Source organism: Brassica napus, chromosome C1 (genome assembly GCF_020379485.1).
Source record: "Brassica napus cultivar Da-Ae chromosome C1, Da-Ae, whole genome shotgun sequence".
Lineage (NCBI taxonomy): Eukaryota > Viridiplantae > Streptophyta > Magnoliopsida > Brassicales > Brassicaceae > Brassica > Brassica napus.
In genome coordinates, this window is record NC_063444.1 from 35207689 (window position 1) to 35227768 (window position 20080).

Consider the following 20080-nt stretch of genomic DNA (forward strand, 5'->3'; position numbering starts at 1 on the left):
TGGATCCAGAAGATATCCCTCTGATTCAATCTTTGGCCATAAGTCAAGGATATCAGAGGGACAAGTACTGTTGGAGTTATACCAAGAATGGGATGTACACTGTTAAATCAGGATATTGGGTAGCCAAGAACATTCTTAACAAAGAGATGGTGAAAACCCAGGAAGAACCGAGTATTACAAAACTATAAGCCTTTGCATGGAAGATAAAAGCTCCACCAAATCACATTTTATCTGGCAAACAATCTCTGGACAACTAGCAGTAACAAGCAATCTAACACATCGTCATATGCGATGCGATAACCATTGTCCTAGATGCGGAGCAGATGATGAGACTATAAACCATGCCATCTTCGAGTGTCCCTCAGCGCTACAAACATGGGCACATGCAGCAACCCCAACGCCGCCATCAATGTTCCCCAGCGCGAGCCACTACACGAATATAGACAATCTTTTTGGAGGAATAATGATATAGAAGATCCTGAGCTGGATAAAGACCCCTATCCTTGGATTATGTGGTTTACTTGGAAAGCGAGAAATGATAAACTATTCAGAGGAATAAACATGGACTCTTTGGAAACTGTCCGACATGCTGAGTCAGAATGCCATGCTTGGTTCCAAGCAAACAACAAACAAGAGGAACATGTAGTTGCACAAAACCTTGAGCAGTTAACAAATTCTGAGAGATGCATGATAGATGGATCATGGACACATGATGCACTCTACAGTGGTTATGGATGGATATGGAAGACCTCAGGAGGAACAACTCAGCTATTGGGAGCACGAAACCAGCGACGAAGAATCTCACCACTTCTCTCGGAGCTCGAGGCCCTCTCGTGGGCGATGGAGTGCATGCTTCAGCTATCGACGTGTCAAGCTTTTGGCACGGATTGTAAGGATCTAATTTCGATGATTCAAGACCCTGGAGCATGGTCCAACTTCTCACCTGAATTGGACGAGCTGTAGAAGCTGAAGAGCAGATTCCCAGAATTCTCTATTGTTTTTACTCCTTGATCTGAAAATGTATCATCTATTTCATTAGCTAAGATACCAAGATCCTTTCATAGGGATATGTATTACATTGGTTGTTCTATTCCGGTATGGTTCCACAGACCACCTCAAGCTTGAGTAATAGATTAACCGTTTGATGTCCAAAAAAAAAAGGTTGGTCTCATATGATGTCAAAAAGTTTCATACAGCATTATTTGGTTCATACATATTATATCCTTTTATAATCATATAAATAAACTAAATATATGTATTAAACTAAAAAATCAGATTTTTTCAAAAATTAATATCCAAAACTTTCACATGTTTTTTTTCCATCATGGTATAGTATCTGAATCCCTAAAAGTGAAATATTTCATATTGTAGGCAATTTCTGGTTGTGTGAAAGCAACAAAACATCTCACAAATATGTAATTCACCACTGGTAAGAGCTGTCTTAGATATAATGGTCCCTTAAATCAATAAACTATTTTCTCTTTAAATGTCATCAAGCGTTTTAAGTTTGGATCCTATTGAACGATACTAAACAAAATTAAAGATTAATTTTGAGAAATTAGCGATGAAGTTTAACGAGATAACTTACTCAGCTTTTCAATATAACTAGTTTTTCTAGTTTAAAAATTTAATTACATAATTAAATTATGTGGAACATAGTTCAGATGAAACCAACTAAACAAATTTCTTTAGGGAAATCGTCAAAAGACCACGTTCATAATATAATTTTTCAAGTTTACACTAACCATTTTTCTTTCAAGCTTTGACCAAAAAAACCTAGGGTTAACTAATCTAAACTTAAAACCTAAACTCTAAACCCTAAACCATCAACTCTAAACCTTAAGCCTTGAAACATCAATCCTAAACCCTAAAACATCAACTCTAAACCTAAAACCATCAACTCTAAACCCCAAACCTTGAAACATCAACCCTAAACCCTAAAACATCACTCTAAAACCCTAAAACATCACTCTAAAACCCAAACCTTCAACTCTAAACCCTCAACTTTAAACCCTAAATCCTATATTTTTCGAAGTTTAAACCTTAAACCTAAAACCATAGAGTTTAGGGTTTTAGGGTTTAGAGTTGAGAGGTGGGATAGGGTTTAGGGTTTGGGGTTGATGTTTTAGGGTTTAGGGTTTATAGTTGATGTTCTATGGTTTAGGGTTTAGAGTTGATGGTTTAGGATTTAGGGTTTAGATGAGGTTTAAAGGTTTAGGGTTCGAATTTCGAAAAAATATAGGGTTTAGGTTTAGTGTTTAGGGTTTAGAGTTAATGGTTTAGGGTTTAGGGTTTAGAGTTGATGTTTTAGGGTTTAAGGTTTAGAGATGAGGTTTTAGGGTTTAGGGTTCGAATTTTGAAAAAAATATAAGGTTTAGGTTTAGAATTTCGAGTTAATGGTTTAGGGTTTAGAGTTGAGTTTTAGGGTTTAGGGTTCGAATTTCGAAATAGGATAATTTGAAAAAATTAAAAAAATTATTTTTTTATTTTTTAAATTATTTTTATTTATTTTTAATTTTTTTTATTATTTATTATATATATATATAACATGGGTATAAGAGTCTTTAATCTTTTAATGAAGTGTGAACACTTCACACGATTAAAATTGTAAAAGTTTTTTTTTATTATATTTTGTTATAAAGTTATTAATCTTAATTTTACTGATTTTTTTTGTATTTTGTTGAATAAAATACATGATTTTGCATTTTAAAGTAAAGTTTTACGGGTTATTTTACTGTACTAAATTATTTATATTTATCTCATAGTTTGGGGTTGATTTTACTGTTTTTCACGGTAAAAAAAATTATATCGTTCATGAAAAAAAAATTATATTTTTCATCTTTTTAATATTTAAATCATATCTATTAACAAAACATTCATTCCCCACAAATCCTTTAATTATTAGTCTATTTCCAATTCATCCAAATTTTTTATATTAATCATTCTACAACATAAATTAATTTAACAAATTACATAATGGAATTAAATATGAGAAATTTCCTACGATAGTCTTTTTTTTTGAGTTTTTGCCACAAAAATAGTTTTCAATGAAGAAAATGACCAAAATAAGTTTTATTAAAAGGTAAAAATACATTTTTACCTTAGGGTAACTAATCTAGATTTAGGGTTTAGAGTTAAGGGGTGGAGTTTTGGGGATAGAGTTTCAAATTTTAAAAAATAAAAAAATAAATTAAATTTTCCAAAATGAAAAATGCTATTTTGGTCATTTTTTTCTTTTTGAAAGATATTTTTGTGACAAAAACTTAAAAAGAGATATTTGAGAGAATTGCCCATTAAATATACATAAATTTCAAAAAAAAATGAAAATACATTAACATTTTTTACTTACAATACATTAACATTTTTTTACTTACAATATTTTCATATTTCATTTAACTGAAGCCAAAGAAATGAACTTTACAAAACTTTTTTTTTTTAATATCAAGTTAAACTTAAAGAGATAGAAATAAGGAAGAACCCTAATTTGACACAAAATCAAAGAATTTTTTGAACAAATTCATTTTGAAAACAAATACTTAAAAAAAAATTAAAAAATAAAAATTAAAAAAAATAAAAATAAAAATTAAGAATTTTGTTAAAATTCTTAATCTATATATATATGAAATATACTTTTCTCTCTTCTCAAAAAATCACTCATGCACATTGTTCATAAAAAGTTGACACATCATCACCAATTCTTTTACAGAATTGAAATTCTTCCACATTTTAATTTTCTTATTTGTTTGCCCAAATATTTAACAAATCATTTAATAGCTCATAAAATATTTGTTCTAATTACATGTTATTTTCGTGAAAACAACATGTAAAAATATCATTTAATATTTAAAATTAAATTTATCTATATATAGATTTATTTAAAATGAATATGAAATATCATTTTGTTTTTTCTTATCGTGATAGTTAAAATTTTATGTATATATTACATAATTTCAAATCTATATTATTAAAACTGAAGTACATTTTAGATTTGTTTGGAAACAAGAATAACATTATACATTTATATTGTTTGGAAACATGGAGAACATTTTAAAAAAATTATGGTCTTTTAGCAATATAAAAAAATCAATTTGTAATCAATATTTCATCATATATATTCAGTTACCATAACTCAAATACACGTAATAAATCTCACTTTTAAATATGGAAACAATAAAAGAATAACTAATAAATAGATTTTGACAAATATATGATACATCTGCAATATAAATTTATAAAGAAAATATAGAACACTTAAAACGGGAAAAAATATAAATTTATAAAACAAAAAAAAAAATACCACGATACAATTGCACTACAAAATGGTGAGACATCTAAAATATATAATATTCACATGAAAACTATAACAAATGTGTCGGGTAGGATCCAAACTCAAACAAAGACCCGCGGATCCAAAAGAAATACCTATTAGGTAATTTTTTCTGAACCCGGACCCAAACCAAACCTATGTTTTGAGTCGGTTTCGGTTTGTCTTTGGTCTGGATTAAATATCTAGGTCTAAGAGAAAGTTATATAAAATGTACATATAAAATCTTAAATAAACTACTTATAGAATATATAATTTTCAAAAATTCTCTTGCTCAATATAATATGACTTTATATTATAATATAATCTCAAAAAACCCGCGCTTTCGAAGCGCGGATCAAAATCTAGTTTATTTTAAATTTAAATATACATAAAATATGTTTAAATCAATAAGAGATATCTTTTCTCATTTTTGACAAGTTTTATATACATAAAGTAAAGTAAATATAAAAGATTATTTGTAAATTTTTATATCGCAAATCAAATCGTGTTTCATCATATTTTTACACTAAGACCCACATTTTTGAAACTTAGTTACACCAAGGCACACTTTTAACTTGTTCCATACTTTTGACTATGCGAACATATCAATTTAATCCTAACTAAATCCAAAACTAATTCATCTCTAACTAAATTTTCCTTCTGTCTCTTTCTTATTCATGAAACCAATGAAAACATTTTCTATAACCATAATCAAAATTAATTTTCATATTGGTCACAGTCTCTAGCGAAGCTTGCCCCATAATCTCTACCATATATTCCTCTCCTCTAATATCTCTAGTTTAACAACTTTGGTTTCATGTTCTCAAAATTACTCATATCTTCTATTCTGCTGACAATGTCGCAAGATTGTAGAAGGAAAATTAGTACGTGGAGGAAGAGGAGGGTTTTGGAATCAGTGGAAGTGATGAAGATGTAGAATGAAAGGAAGAGGAGGTTGAGGGAATGGTGATGTGGTGGAGGCGGAGAGGTAGGATGAACCAGTGGTGGAGGTAGAAAAAACTTTAGGAGTGTCAATTTCAAAATTAGGATATATCATAAGAGTCATTTAGCTAAGATATACAAGATAAACCTAATTCTTTGTACAAAACATTCACCTAGGTCAATTGACCCACTTCCCAATACCATCTGCCACTGGGATGAACCATATTCCCAATGATGGATGAAGTGAGGGCATACTAGATTGAAGAAAGAGTTAAAAGGGAGGTGTGTAAAGACAGTGGAGGAAGAAGTAGTGTAGCTTCTTGTTTAACAAGATTTGGTAGAGATTTCATTACAAAAAATAAGGCAAGAGATTGTCTGATGGAGGAGAAAACGATTGAGTTTGGGCTATGGAAGCTGAGAATCATGGCAAAAAAAAAAAAAAAAGCATCCAAGATTGAAAATCTCAGAACGAGACTGAAAGACTTTAAGTAATTACTAGATTAAAGACAATCAAATTCCATCTACGAAGCATCCTCCTCACTACGCCCTTCCAAAAAATTTCATAAACATAATCCACAAGTCATAATTCATCCAAGTCTCTTCCATTCATGTTTCACTCATCCATGATGTACCTGAAAAAGGCGACATAGGAGGCGGTGATTGAGTTTGGGCATGATCTTGTTGTGGTTGGACAAGGAAGAAATCATGGAAGCTGAGAATCATGGCGAGAACTAAAACATCCAAGATTGAAAATCACTAAACGAAATTGAAAAAACCCTAATGAATCACTAGATTGGCGAAGAAACTCGATTCATATGAAAAACAATAACACAATCCAGAAAACACCATCTATGTTACATGCATCCAATTATTGCCATAAACACACAATCCACACAAATGCATTATGTCAAAGCCATCCACACAAGAAAATGTATACAATTAAACTTTAATCCAAAAATTTGATCAATGAATTATTAAAATATATGAAAATAATTGTTAAACAATAGAAAATAAAATTTTAATTTATCATATCAATCACATTTATTTTATGTATTTTAAAAGTTAAGAAATAACCAAATAAAATATGCAATCGTTCGTTCGTCGTTCATATGGATGCAGAGTTACAAGTTTGGTTTACAAAATCTTCATGAGCATATGTTTATGGTGATGAAAAAAAAACAATTAAAATATAAGAGGTGAGATAAATAATTATAATAACAGAAAATACAAGAAACAAATTTACCTAAAACTACTTAGTCAATTGCAACAAGTTTTTCTTTCATCCAAGGGTATTTTATAAAGAAATTTAGTGACTATAGGTTTAAAGTGCCTATGTTTTTATTGAGAGGTAACGGATTGGTAAAGAGTTGAGTAAATTAGAGTAAATAAAAATGTGAAGAACATATGAAGTTAAGAAGGTGTGATGGTAGATTTAAAGAGAAAAAAAAAATAGAGTTACATCAGTTATTCTAACAAAATATAGAATAAAACTAGAGTGTTTTTTCTTCTTCTGAATAGTAAATATAGTAAATAAAAAATTGAGCAAAGTGAATCTGTAGTCATCTAAAAAATATTACTTTTTCTCCCTCTATATCCTCTACCATCTCTCTATACTTCGTCTTCTTCATCTGGTTTCTTCAGTCACCGACTCCAGCTGCTTCCACAGAGCCGGAGTCAGGTTTAGTTTTTTCTTTTTATTAATTTCTCTGGTGTGTTTAATCGGTGGCTTTGCATGTCGATTTGGAGGTTAAAAGCTAAAATCCAGATCTGTTCAAGATCTGTCGGGTTTTAGGTTTGTTTCAAGGTTAGGGGTTCCCGGTTTGATAGATCAATGGTGTGGTGTTGTGTCTCCTAAGCTGCATGCTCCTTCTCTTCTGTGTTGGTATCTTTGGCTTCGCTCCGTCTCGATCCGTAAACCGTCCGATTTTGGACGGTGTGTTGAGATTCGCTCCATGTTCTTTCTCTATAGGTATGATCGCGTCCTCGCCTTTCACCTGCTTCTCTTGACGTTTCATGGTTGTCAATCGATTCGACCTCGCCGTCTCATAAGATGAGTTGGAAACTAAAAGATGAGTTGGAAACTCTTATTCATTACGGAGATTTGAAGCAAAGGTTTTGTGCTTTATATGCTATGCTTATTCACTATGGGAAGTCTCTTGTTGGTTCTCTTTTAACAAAGATTTGCATGGAGTTTTGGTGTCTCGGTGCTTCGAGCATTCTTCTACTTTCCACTTTTGTTGTGGCCCTTTAATCTTGTTTTGGTTTTAATCTCTAAATTTTCATGTTTTATGTTCATGTGTATAACAAAAATTTCTCTATGTCAGGGCCTTGTCTTCGGAAAATCTATTTCTGCCGGTTCTGCCTCTGGGTTGTTTATGGCTTTGGTTTATGTTCTACTAGAGGTGTGTCCGCGATTCGCGCAGAATATTATTTCATTATTGTTAAGTATGATATTTTGGATAATCTAATTATGTGATTTTCTTTACTTATTAAGAGAATTATTTGGTGTTTTTATTATTTTATGTAATAGTAGGTGATAGGTTAATATATTATGTGTTTCTTTTTCTCAATAATGTGTTGTTGTGTGCATAATATTAAGTGTTAGTGGTGAAGTGAGTCTCTGATGATATTGAATTTCAATAACTTTGCTTTTATGAATTTGTTGATTCTAAGATTAACGGTTTCGATTTCAAAATTGTATTCTTTTTTATATATTTTAGAACATTATTCTTTTAAGATGTTTTGTGCCCTCTACTCATATTTTGACTGCGAGCCGTCACCATCTATGTATTTTGTTTATCTTTCCGGTGTGCGGTGCTTCTCACCATCACCAAAAAAAGACTCACCTTCGTGCTCTTGTTCTTTCTCGCCTTCTTCTCCTGTGAGATTATCTGATATTTGTTGTAAATCGGGTTTATGAGTTCCCATTTGTGTGGTTGTTTCTTACGCTTTGTAGGCTGTTCTGGTCAATATTGGCACTCCTCTTCTTCTTTAGATTTTGGCTTATGTTAGGAGCTGCATCCCCTTGGGTTGGGACAAAGTTTAGTCGTCTTTGATGTTCTCTTCCCGTCATTGGTTTGCCGTCAATAGTCCATCGTCTTGGTTTTCAAGATAAGGTTTTTGGTGATCTGACATATATGCTCTCTTTCATAGCTCGAAGACGGTTCCATGGTTTGCTCATTTTGTTTCGTCTCCCCTTCCTTCTCTGTTCTCTCGTCTCGTTGCAGCTTTCATCACTGCTCGCATCTCTGGTGGCTCTCCCTTTCGCTATGTTTGCCAATCCAGGTTTGGATAGTGATTTCCTATGTGTATGCTTTGTTGGCTTAGATGGTTGTTTCTGGTGTTAAGCTTAGGCTCTGGTTTCTCGGTGCTTACCTTCCATTCTTCCTCTCTCAGTTTGTTTGTCTTGTTCTCCTCCTTCCCTTGGTATAGGTGTGTGAAGTTAGTTTCTTAGAGTTTTGTTCCCTTATATCCAGAGCTTTGTGGTTCTTTGTTGGCAGAGACACTTTGTATATGCTTGTTTAGTTTAGGCTTGTGTCTTTCTGCTTCGTGGTGACTTTAGCATTCTGGCGATTATTCTTTCTCTGGCGATTATTCTTTCTCTAGTATGCTTTCTTGGTTCTTTGCGTTAGTGTTTGATCGCATTCCTTTGTGTTCGGGGATTGTTTTGTCTCAGATTTTATCTTTCTACCATTCTCTAACATCTGCTTGTTCTGACCAAGATACTCTATGGTAAGGTTAGGTAAGTTAGTTTTCGTTCTTGATCTCCTTTCAGCTTTGGACCTTTATTGAGTTAGCGTTATTATGTCATTTTCAGTTTTTTTTTTGTGATTGTAAATGTTTTAGGTTTAGATTATGTGTATGTTCTAGTTTCTTCTTAGTTTGGTTATTTTATAAATTTTAATAGTAAAATAAAAATATAATTTGTAAATAAAATATTATAAAATAGTTAAAAATAATAAAGTAATAAAAATTTATGTTATTTTTAGTTGTGAATAAGTTAAATATTTATAATATGTTTATATTATTTTATGTATTTCTTTATTCATTTTGTATTTTAATGACCAATAAAATAAATTATTAGACTTCATGTGATGATGGTTAGTTGCATTAATCTAAAAGAAGAAGGATTTAGAATGTAAAAAAAAAAATATGAGGAAATATGTATCAAACCCTTCTTCTACATGTCAAAAGAAGAGAAAATATCTGCTTTATATATATAGATAAATGTTTATCTTTTGTTGTAAATCTTATGTTTAATACAATCATCCTTTAGTGTTAAAAAAAGTAATTACCAAATTATAATATTCTATCCGATTGGTAAAATTCTAGCTAAATTGAGAGTAATTTTAAATCTGGAATAAAATATTACTCTAAAACAGCTAATCAGCCGCAGCTAATGTGTATGATAATGTAATGCACTTATGATTAAAACTACTATTTGAAGAAGAATTCATACATATATATATATATATATATATATATATATATATATGTGTGTACTACACCTTGTCCTTATTAAACTCACATGTCTGACGACCAAAAGAAAATAAAATGATAAAATCACATGTCTCCACAACACAAACAACATATGTCATTTCGGTGAAACATTATTATACAAAGTAATTCAATATGAAATTATAGAAATAAAGATTGGAGGCGCGTAGAGAGATTTGATTAAGTTCACGAAAAAGCGGTAGAAAAGAAGAGCGGTTTTGGCTTTGCTTGTGATCTCTGAAAGTTATCTACTATTTAATGGTTCAAAAATAGAGAGAGGTGATACACGTGTGTTTTCACGGTTCTCCCTTTTTCTTTATCTGTGGCTCCTCTCGCTCTCTTACGTTTGCAGATAAAGGAAAAAAAGTATATCGTCTTTATTACAAAAACAAGATATGGTTTGGAAAATTCAATAATCATTCATTTGACTAGGTGTTTAATTCGATTGAACTTGTAAAGAGCTCTAGATCCCCATTTCGAATTTGACTTTCAAACAGAAAATACTTTTAAGCCAAAATTTTATATTTGAATAAAGAATAGATCTCCAATTCAAAAATTCACCATGGAAACTGTGATAACCATAATCCATTATTCTTTTGCTTCTTACTAGTATATACAATGAAAAGCACAAAATTCAAGCTCTGGTATTTATTTCTTGGTTAATGGACTAATTAGCCAATAAGTAGATTAGTTAGAGGAAAAAATAATATAATGTATCTCATCTTTCAAAATTAATATAAAAAAACAGACAATAATTTTAAGGATTTACTACCTAGTTGAACGACAATATTTTCAATCATTATGTGAAGATAACCTGAATTATATATACAATGATTCATTAGTTACTCTATACAAACATGTGTGTGTGTGGGGAGGGGGGGGGGGGGGGTTAATTATACAAACGAATTATTAAGAATGTACTGATAAAAAAAAAAGAAAAAAAGAATGTACTGATAATTTAATAACTTTGAGGCCCCTTGCTAAACCTATTTATGTACACAAATGCCTCTCTCTCTCTCTCTCTATATATATATATATATCTATCATTAGTTACTGCATATATATGCGTATGTTTATATATATATGGGAGTTTAGTAGTGGTTGCTCATTTGTGACTTCTCAATACATTTATCTCTTGTGTATCTTTTGCTACTTTAGCATGTCTTTTATATACATCTATCGCAAACCCTAGTAACTCGTACAAGGTCAGCCCTCTTCTATTTCATCGACCCAATAGTAAACAAGTTTGGAATTTTGGTGTTAATCACTTATTCTTTTCGTAATTCAGACATAGGTTTGGTCTTAACAAGGTTTTTTTCCTTTTTTTTATTGTTCAACGTGTGGTGTTTTTCATGTATATGTTTTGATCAACTGACTCTGAAGCTCATGGATCGTTGTCGTTAGGTCGTGTTGGAGTCAAGAAGCTAAACCGTAACTAGCCTTAAGAGTTCAGACATTTATAATCAAGTGCGAATGGCAATGGATAAAGATTACTCGGTACGTACCTATATCTTAATCATTGATTTCTTCTCCAACATATATAAACATAATAAAGATGTATATATTTGTATATGAGTCAGTTTATGTTAATTTCGATATCAATTTGATTCTCCGGTTTCTTTCAGGAACCCAATTTCTTAGGTGAATCCTCAGGCGGTAAGGATGATACCAGCGCTGGTATGATAGACTACATGTTCAACAGAAACCTTCAGCAAGAAAATCAATCGATGACGGAACAGCATCAACTGTCTCCTTCTCGATTCGGAGCAACGCCAACTTTTGATAAAATGAGCTTTGCAGACGTGATGCAGTTTGCGGACTTCGGTCCGAAACTGGCGTTGAGCCAGACCAGAAATGAAGACGATCAAGAAACCGAGCCGGGGATGGACCCGGTTTATTTCTTAAAGTTCCCAGTCCTGAACGATAAGATAGAGGATCATAACCAAACTAATCATCTCATGTCTCAAGAAGGAGGTGAGTGTGAAGGTAACATAGGGAACGTGTTTCTTGAAGAAAAGGAAAACCAAGAAGATGAAAACGATAACAACTCCGTGCAGCTCCGTTTTATTGGAGGAGAAGAAGAAGAAGATAGAGATAACAAAAATGTTACCACAAAGGAGGTAAAGAGCAAGAGGAAGAGAGCTAGAACAAGCAAAACCAGCGAAGAAGTGGAAAGCCAAAGAATGACTCATATCGCGGTCGAGAGGAACCGTAGGAAGCAAATGAACGAGCATCTTCGTGTACTCAGGTCTCTCATGCCTGGGTCCTACGTCCAAAGGGTATTATTCACATATATATATTTATTTTATTTTTTTGGTAAAAAAAAAGTGTTTTCACCTCCTCTTTTGCCGGGACCACGGTAATTCCAGTGGAGCATCGCGTACTGGTCATATATTTTTATTTTGTGATTGTGTTCATATAAATAACTGTGAATGTCTCAAATTTTGTAAAACAATAATAAATAATGCATGCAATATAATAGGGAGATCAAGCGTCAATCATAGGAGGAGCAATAGAGTTTGTACGAGAGCTTGAGCAACTCCTACAATGTCTGGAATCACAGAAGCGTCGGAGAATCTTGGGAGAAACTGGTAATAGGCATCTTGGGGACATGACCACGACAACGACTACTTCTTCTCCCATAACTTCGGTTAATAATCCCCAGATTATTACCGGAAATGTAACCGATTCAGAGGGTGGAGGAGTACTTCGGGAGGAGACGGCAGAGAATAAGTCGTGTTTGGCTGATGTAGAGGTGAAGCTGCTAGGGTTTGACGCCATGATCAAGATACTTTCAAGAAGAAGACCAGGACAACTGATTAAGACTATAGCTGCTTTGGAGGATCTTCATCTCTCTATCCTTCACACTAACATCACTACCATGGAACAAACCGTCCTCTACTCCTTCAATGTCAAGGTAGGTTTCACTTACATATAAACTTTCTGAGCGCATATTTTAGCTATTAATCTATATAAATCAAATTAATAAGCCATAAAGAAAATAAAAATAGTCTACTAACTAGAAAATATTCATATAAGACGAAATTACAATTATAGGCTATAGCATTAATTATGCTTAAGGTATATTTTCTGATTTTATTAAACAAATTTAGGGCTGTACAAAATTTAATGAAAGTGTTTTACAGCAGTACCTAGTTACAGGTTTTATCGACACACAAAAGAGAACATCATAAAGGAGTCACAAACGAGCGGTGTATCATGGATTTGTATTGTTATAAAAAAATATGTAGCAAAATGATAAAGGCTAACATGAGGTGATGTACAACATGTGCAGATTACAAGTGAGACAAGGTTTACGGCAGAAGACATTGCAAGTTCGATCCAGGAGATATTTAGTTTTATTCATGCAAATACCACCATGTAATGAATTATATATTTCTCCTTTTATTTCGGTCAAAGGTACTTTTCACAAGTTTACGTTTGTGGCTTAAAAACAAAAGTTGATGATGAATCCATTTTAAACGTCTTTTTGTGTTGTTTATTTTCATTTTTACAATACTCCAAACCGTCTTTTCCCTCAGGGATTTGTTTAGCACAAACGAGACGATACAAGTTTAAAACTCTCTTTGGGGCAATTATCCAAAAGGCAAAAGAATTAAGTGCATATGTAAAACAAATTTGGGGAAACAGGTGGATGAAACTACATAAGTGTATTAAAATGAAAACAAAGATACGACAAAAGAAAACGAAAGCTAAAACTGTTGGGTATTATTCATTTAGTAGCAAAAACTTTCGGGTTAGAGTAGGATGCCAATTTCCCGATTCCGGCTTCTACCTTCCGAGTCATATAATTTCATATGCCTCCGGATAAAAAGAAAAATTTCTAAAGAAAATATGAATATTCACAAATTTCAAGATATAGTCGAATCGCCTTAATTGAACCTAAAAAAAATGAACCATCAACTACAGAAGAAAGACCATACGGTCATCATCAATAGAAAGGTATTCATGAGTCATATGACCCATATCTCATGATACTATCAAGACAACTAATGACATATAATATCCCATACTCATATGGAAGTAGACAAGAGACGAGACTTTCTGTTATATATAAAAATATTTTTTATATATTATTATTTATTTTTATTCATTTATGTATTATGTATATAATTAAATTAGAATAAACACATAAATCAAAACAATATTACGATAATGTTTTGGTAAATTAATCAAAACAATCATTTTATTTATTTTATATGGTATATAACTAAATTTTAATGACATGGACATAGATATATAGTATATTTTAATATAAATATTTATTATTGAGAATTCATACTCATATGATAAACACAAATTTCTAATGTGCGATTTTTTAAATGCAAATTTCAAAATTAAAATATTAAAGTTTTAATACTTTTTCAATACAAATTTATAAATTATCATAGTTAAGCATTTTTCTATGTTATATAGTTTAATTTTAAACTATATTTAATATATAATATGAATGTCTAGTGAATGAGACTTCATATTCATACGATTTATGATAATTTGTATCTTGTTATTACCAAAAAACTAAACCATTGATCACAAAATTTTAGTGTGAGACATTTAAAGTTTTTAGTAATTTATAGTCGTTTTAAAAATTCAAAATATAACATATAATTTTTTTTAATTATTACATGGTTAATGTGATTGTTTAATATCTTTTAATAATATAAAATTAAACAAAAAAGAGCTAAGATACAAAAATTGTTATCAAATATTTATTATTCATAATCATTAATTGTCATATATATTTGAATCATATTAGGCAATTCCGTAGCTTTTATTTAAGGAAAGTGCGAGAATATTCTTTTGTACACTATTTATTAATTTAATAGTTAGTTTAATAAAAAGTAGGGAGAATTGCCAAGTGTGACTCAAAACTTGGAGTCAAACCCAAAACAATACCCCAACTTGGGTCAAAGGCAAAAGTAACCTAAAAGGCTATTGAAATTACAACTATCCCCTTGTGACCAAACAAAAAAACGGAATTTTTTTTACGTTTCTACCCCTCGCAAGTCGTCTGTTTAGACGACTTAACTGAAAGTCGTCTGGATAGTTAGTCTTAAACATAATTTAAAAATTTTGTAAAAAATATTTTGATAAGTGAAAAATGGGAATTATGTAATTAACATATGTCTTAGGAGGTATAAATTAAGATATAACAAATTTCAATTGTTTTCAGCATAGATGAGTGAAAGTAGTGAGTCATGATATTCTTTAGTTTATGTTTCATCAACATATGTTGTAGTATTGTATGTGTTCTTAGGGTTAGATTTTGGAAAGCATTAAAACCGTTTTTGAAAATTTTTAAAATTACTTATGCGTGTTCATTTCTGTGTATAGTAAACACTATTTAAGTATAATTTGATTTTATAACGTGGTTAGTTAGTTAATCTAGTCATTTTAGTTTAGGAGTTCATTTTAGGGTCTAGGACGACTTAATATTTTGTCGTCTGAAAACAGACGACTAAATATTAAGTCGTCTGTTGTACATTATCAGCTAGAATAAGTCGTCTTAACCGGACCAAACCTTAAAGTTTACCAATGTACTTTTAAAGCTAACCGGATTATTTACCCAATATATAAGGTGATTTTTTTTTTTTGTTTCATTTTTCGCGAAATTCAGAAACCCTAACAGTTCTCTCTCAAAGGCGATTTCGAATTCCCACGATTTCCGAACAAACCATCGTTCTCAACGTCGGCTATCTATCTCACTTCATTCTCACCGTTGTCGCCGCAGCTTCTTCTAACCCTAGCGCCGCCGATTCCTCTAAACCCTAGCGCCGCCGATTCCTCTAAACCCTAGCGCCGCCGCTTCCACTATTTCCGAACAAACCGTCGCCCTCGCCACCGTGGTCACCAACGTTCTCACCGCCGTTTCCTCTAAACACTAGCGCTGCCGCTTCTTCTAAACCCTAGCGCCGCCGCTTCTTCTCTGTAAACCCTAACGCCGGTAAGTCATCAATCTCGAGGAAAAGATGAACATAAAACGTTGTCTCTATCAATTTACTCATTCTCACCGTTTCACGTTTATTTTTTCAGATCTATAACCGCAATGACGAGTACTCCAACTCCTTCTGCGACTAATCAGGTCCGCTTTGTACTGGAAGACTTGTAAGTAATTTAAGTCGTCTGGAAAGTCTTCCAACTGGACGACTTAGTAGATGACTTAAATATAAGTCGTCCATTTGGAAGACTTTCCAGACGACTTAATTATAAGTCGTCTACTAAGTCGTCTGGACTTATATTGTTGTCTTTGATTATTTTGCAGACAAAAAGGATGGATATTCCAGAACTCCCCCGTAGGTTATACACATCAGGGGAAGAGCCAGAAGCCCACAATAGCATTTCGTATCATACGGATAACAGCAAGTTGCATACTGCTCTTAGGGAAGCTCTTACTGATGACGAATTTGAAGAGTTGAAGGAGTCGAGTTTGGGAGTTTTCATCAAGTTCAAGGAGCAGGGATTTGGTTGGGCTTCAAGGCTGGTTCACTACATGCTCAGTTTCAAGCTGGACATTAAGAAGAAGTATGAGATGTGGTCTCTCGTTGGTCCAGAACCTTTGAGGTTTTCACTGTTAGAGTTTGAAAACCTCACTGGTCTAAACTGCGAGTACATCGAGGACCTTGAGACACCAAAATGTGACGTTACCCAAGAGATGGTTTCTTTCTGGGGGATGTTGGGAGTTCATCTGGAAGCTGGGCCAACTACTGATCAGATAATAGCAGCACTGAAGAGATGCGGGGATTGGTCCAGGGAAGATCGCAAGCGGCTCGCGTACCTCTCCATCTTCACTGGATTCATTGAAGGGAGAAAGTTTTCAACCGCTACACGATCTACTCTGGCAAGGCTAGTGATGGATTTAGAACGGTTTGAGAATTATCCATGGGGGAGAGTCGCGTTTAAGGTGCTGATGGACTCTTTGTGGAACAAAGAAATTACTGGCTGTTACACCGTGGATGGGTTTATACAAGTTCTTCAGGTCTGGGCGTACACAGCTATGCCGGAATTGGGTGCTAGTATTGGTGGTCCCAGAGCAGACAGTCCGTCTCCACCGATACTGGCTTACGAGGGCAGCAGAGGCCGCAGATCAATGAAAGCTGCTATCTTGAGTCAGATATTTACTTCAATCTAAAAGACTGCGCAGACGACTTATAATAAGTCGTCTGGAAGGTCGTCCAGCTGGACGACTTATCTAACTCGATTCTTCTATTTACTGCAGACCCGCGTGATCAACTTTGTTGAGAAGGACATTAGTGAAATGTGGCCAAAATGGGACTCTGATGTTGAGGACCTGCCCGCGGAGAACATCATTAAAGTCATGTATGAGCGGAGACCGTGGAAGTGGACCATGGATTGCTGGGAAGTCACTGGTACTAAGGTCTATACAAAACCTAAGGTTGTGACTCCATCGAAGAAAGCCAAAGAGATGGTTGTGTTGGAGGAGGAGGAGGAGGAGGAGGAAGACAATCCAAGACCTCGGAAGAAAGCTCGTAAAGAGGTTCCTAAAGTGGCTAGTGAAGAGGCTAGAGAAGAGGCTAGAGGGGTGACCAGAGAGGATTTGGAAATTATGTTCAAGGGCGTAGCTGACTGCATGAAAGAAGGGTTTAAGAAGTGCATGAGGGAGATTAGGAAGTTGTCCGATAGATTGGAAGCTGTGGAGAAGAAGGTTGGTGTCACCAATCAGGCTACCCCTCCACCTCTAACCAATCAGGCTACCCCTCAAGATAAACAGCCTACCCCTCTTGCCAAAGAAACCGGGGGTAGTAACAAACAGGCTACCCCTCATGCCAATGAAACCGTGGTTAGTAACCAGCCTCCTCCTCATCAAACCAAACAGCAGCCTCCTCCTCCTCAAAAGAAACAGCCTCCTCCTCCTCCTCAAAAGAAACAGCCTCCTCCTCAAAAGAATCAGCCTCCTCAAATCAAAGAGGTTAGTATCAAATCCAGGGTTAACTAGTTGTCCAGACGACTGTAAAAGTTGTCTGGACGACTAGTTGACCCTGGACGACTTAAACGTAAGTTGTCTGGACGACTAGTTGACCACGAAAGACTTAATTTTAAGTCGTCCAGGGTCAACTAGTCGTCCAGACGATTTATATTTAAGTCGTCCAGGGTCAACTAGTCGTCCAGACAACTTTTATTTAAGTCGTCCAGGGTTAACTTGTGTGCAACTTTTATTGCAGAGATGGTTGCCGGAGGATACAGCAACCAAGGCGAACTCGGTATATAAGATCTTGCCGGAGGATAAAGCAGATGGTGTCACCTCCAAAGAGATTGTTGCTGTCACTTCCACCGATCACCAACCGAGCCTCGCTTCCACCGATCAACAACCGAGCCTCGCTTCCACCGAGCCAAGCGATCCAGTTTCAGAACCGAGCCTGGTTGTATTGGACAAGCGTGCAAAGAGTAAACGAGCGAAGAAACCTGCTCCCACTGTGAGATCTCCTTATACGGCAGAGAAAAAAAAAGATAAAGTGGCAGCCTATAATCCATTTCCGCCAGTAAACAAAGATAAGTTGAAGGAACTCGCTGATTGGTTGAAAACTGATCCGTAAGTGATTGCTTTACCCATAATAGCTTGATTTAGTAGTCCAAAACTGATTGCTTTTTTGTTTGCAGTCATTATTCAACTAAGACCGAGGACAAACCACGTACATCACCAACAAGGTGGTACCACTTCCTCCGGACAGCCAGAGAATGGCTGGAAGACTGCGTAAGTATTCTGCACACGATTTAAGTCGTCTACAAAGTCGTCCAAGTAGACTACTTTCCAGACGACTTAAAGATAAATCGTCTGGAAAGTCGTCTACTTGGACGACCACGTAGACGACTTATATTTAAGTCGTCTGGTAACTTCTAACTTGTTATATTTAATATGCATCATATAGATGCTTGGATTAATGTGCTAAGGCAGAGGTATCAGGAGAACCCACAAGCTTTCAGGAGCGAGCGAATGTGCTTCCTGGATCACAACTTTTCCCAGTCTTGGAGAGAGCAGTATCAGCTCTTCAAAACATCGGAACCTGATCACAAAGGTTTAGGAAGAGTTCTACCTGGTGGGGCGTCGAATTTTTATGACGGATCAATACCTTCATTTTGCCAATCAAACAAGAAGTGGGGGGAGGACATTGATGATATCTATGCGCCAGTGAACTTGAACGACAATCATTGGGTTGCTATTTGGATATCGATCCCTAAGAGGCACATAGTCGTCTGGGACAGCATACCTTCATCTAGTGTACCAGACGCATGGGATGCGATAATGGAGCCTTTTCTCCAGATGGTCCCTTATCTGCTTGTTGAGTGCGCAGCCACCGACGAAATACGGGTCAAATACGGGTTGGAGCCATACACATATGAGAGACCGCTGAAAGGTGTACCCACGGCCAACAATGGTGATTGTGGTGTGTACGCTGTAAAGTACATTGAATGTCATGCTCTTGGGGTCTCCTTTGACCCTAAAGACTTTGCTAGGTGCAACGCGAAGAAAATGAGGGATAATATGGCGGTGGATATATGGAAGGAGCTTGTTGATCAGCATTTGAAAGAAAATGTGGATGGTGATAAGTTCGTGGGCATATATGATTAGATTTGTGTTTGTATTTGAACTTGTCTTTGTATTTGAACATGATTTTTTAACGAGCGAAGTATTTGTATTTCAGCTTGTCTTTGTATAGATTTGTAAATATATAAGTTGTCTGGAAGAAATAAGTCGTCTGGAAGGTTTTCCAACTGGACGACTTACAAATAAGTCGTCTAGAAGGTTTGGATGACTTATTATAAGTCGTCTGGAAGGTTTTCCAACTGGACGACTTACAAATAAGTCGTCTAGAAGGTTTGGACGACTTATTATAAGTCGTCTGGAAGGTTTTCCAACTGGACGACTTACACTGGACTTCTAAAAATAAAATACACTGGACGACTTACACTGGACTTCTAAAAATAAAATACACTGGACGACTTAGTAGAAGGTAGTCTAAAAATAAAATACACTTGAAGGGATAGTAGAAGGTCGTCTAAAAATAAAATACACTGGACGACTAAAAATTTAGTCGTCTGGACGGATAATCAAGACTGGACGACTTAAATTTAGGTCGTCTGGACAACTAGTCAACTGGTTGTGTACATTGTGGTTTCGTATGGCCAGTTTCCTTGCAGTTTGAGCATCTCCGTGCCCTGTGTTTCTTCCTGGGTTTGTGTCCTCTCATCCTAGATAGCTCCAACCAAGATTGCCATCTTGATTTCTTCGGTCTCCCCCGACCACGCTTTAGTTCTGGAGGAAAGCATTCTCGTTCCTCAATATGTTGTGACACGATA

General features: G+C 34.6%; 2 protein-coding genes across 4 annotated transcripts; both read left to right on the forward strand.

The window, feature by feature from the left end:
- The first annotated feature begins 375 nt into the window (after positions 1 to 375).
- On the forward strand, positions 376 to 963 carry LOC125579961. The gene has a single exon (XM_048743882.1). It carries the CDS (start codon positions 376 to 378, stop codon positions 961 to 963), a length of 588 nt encoding a protein of 195 aa, XP_048599839.1.
- Positions 964 to 10740: 9777 nt separating this feature from the next.
- On the forward strand, positions 10741 to 13233 carry LOC106428256 (transcription factor FAMA-like). 3 transcript variants are annotated; one of them, XM_013869007.3, is made up of 5 exons: positions 10741 to 10950; positions 11150 to 11242; positions 11371 to 12024; positions 12228 to 12662; positions 13041 to 13233. In XM_013869007.3, exons 2-5 carry the CDS (start codon positions 11219 to 11221, stop codon positions 13128 to 13130), a joined length of 1203 nt encoding a protein of 400 aa, XP_013724461.1. In that variant the 5' UTR covers positions 10741 to 10950; positions 11150 to 11218; the 3' UTR covers positions 13131 to 13233. The 3 variants fall into 3 exon arrangements, with proteins under 3 accessions (XP_013724461.1, XP_013724462.1, XP_048601643.1); XM_013869008.3 differs by having other exon boundaries at positions 10852 to 11039; XM_048745686.1 differs by having other exon boundaries at positions 10901 to 11055.
- Positions 13234 to 20080: the final 6847 nt, after the last annotated feature.

Excerpts from the sequence above, each read along its gene's own strand:
- LOC125579961 (XM_048743882.1), top strand. The coding sequence starts at position 376 with ATGGGCACATGCAGCAACCCCAACGCCGCCATCAATGTTCCCCAGCGC.
- LOC106428256 (XM_013869007.3), top strand. The coding sequence starts at position 11,219 with ATGGCAATGGATAAAGATTACTCG. Across the intron at positions 12,025-12,227 it reads CTGGGTCCTACGTCCAAAGG|GGAGATCAAGCGTCAATCAT; the intron begins GTATTATTCACA and ends GCAATATAATAG. Across the intron at positions 12,663-13,040 it reads TCTACTCCTTCAATGTCAAG|ATTACAAGTGAGACAAGGTT; the intron begins GTAGGTTTCACT and ends CAACATGTGCAG.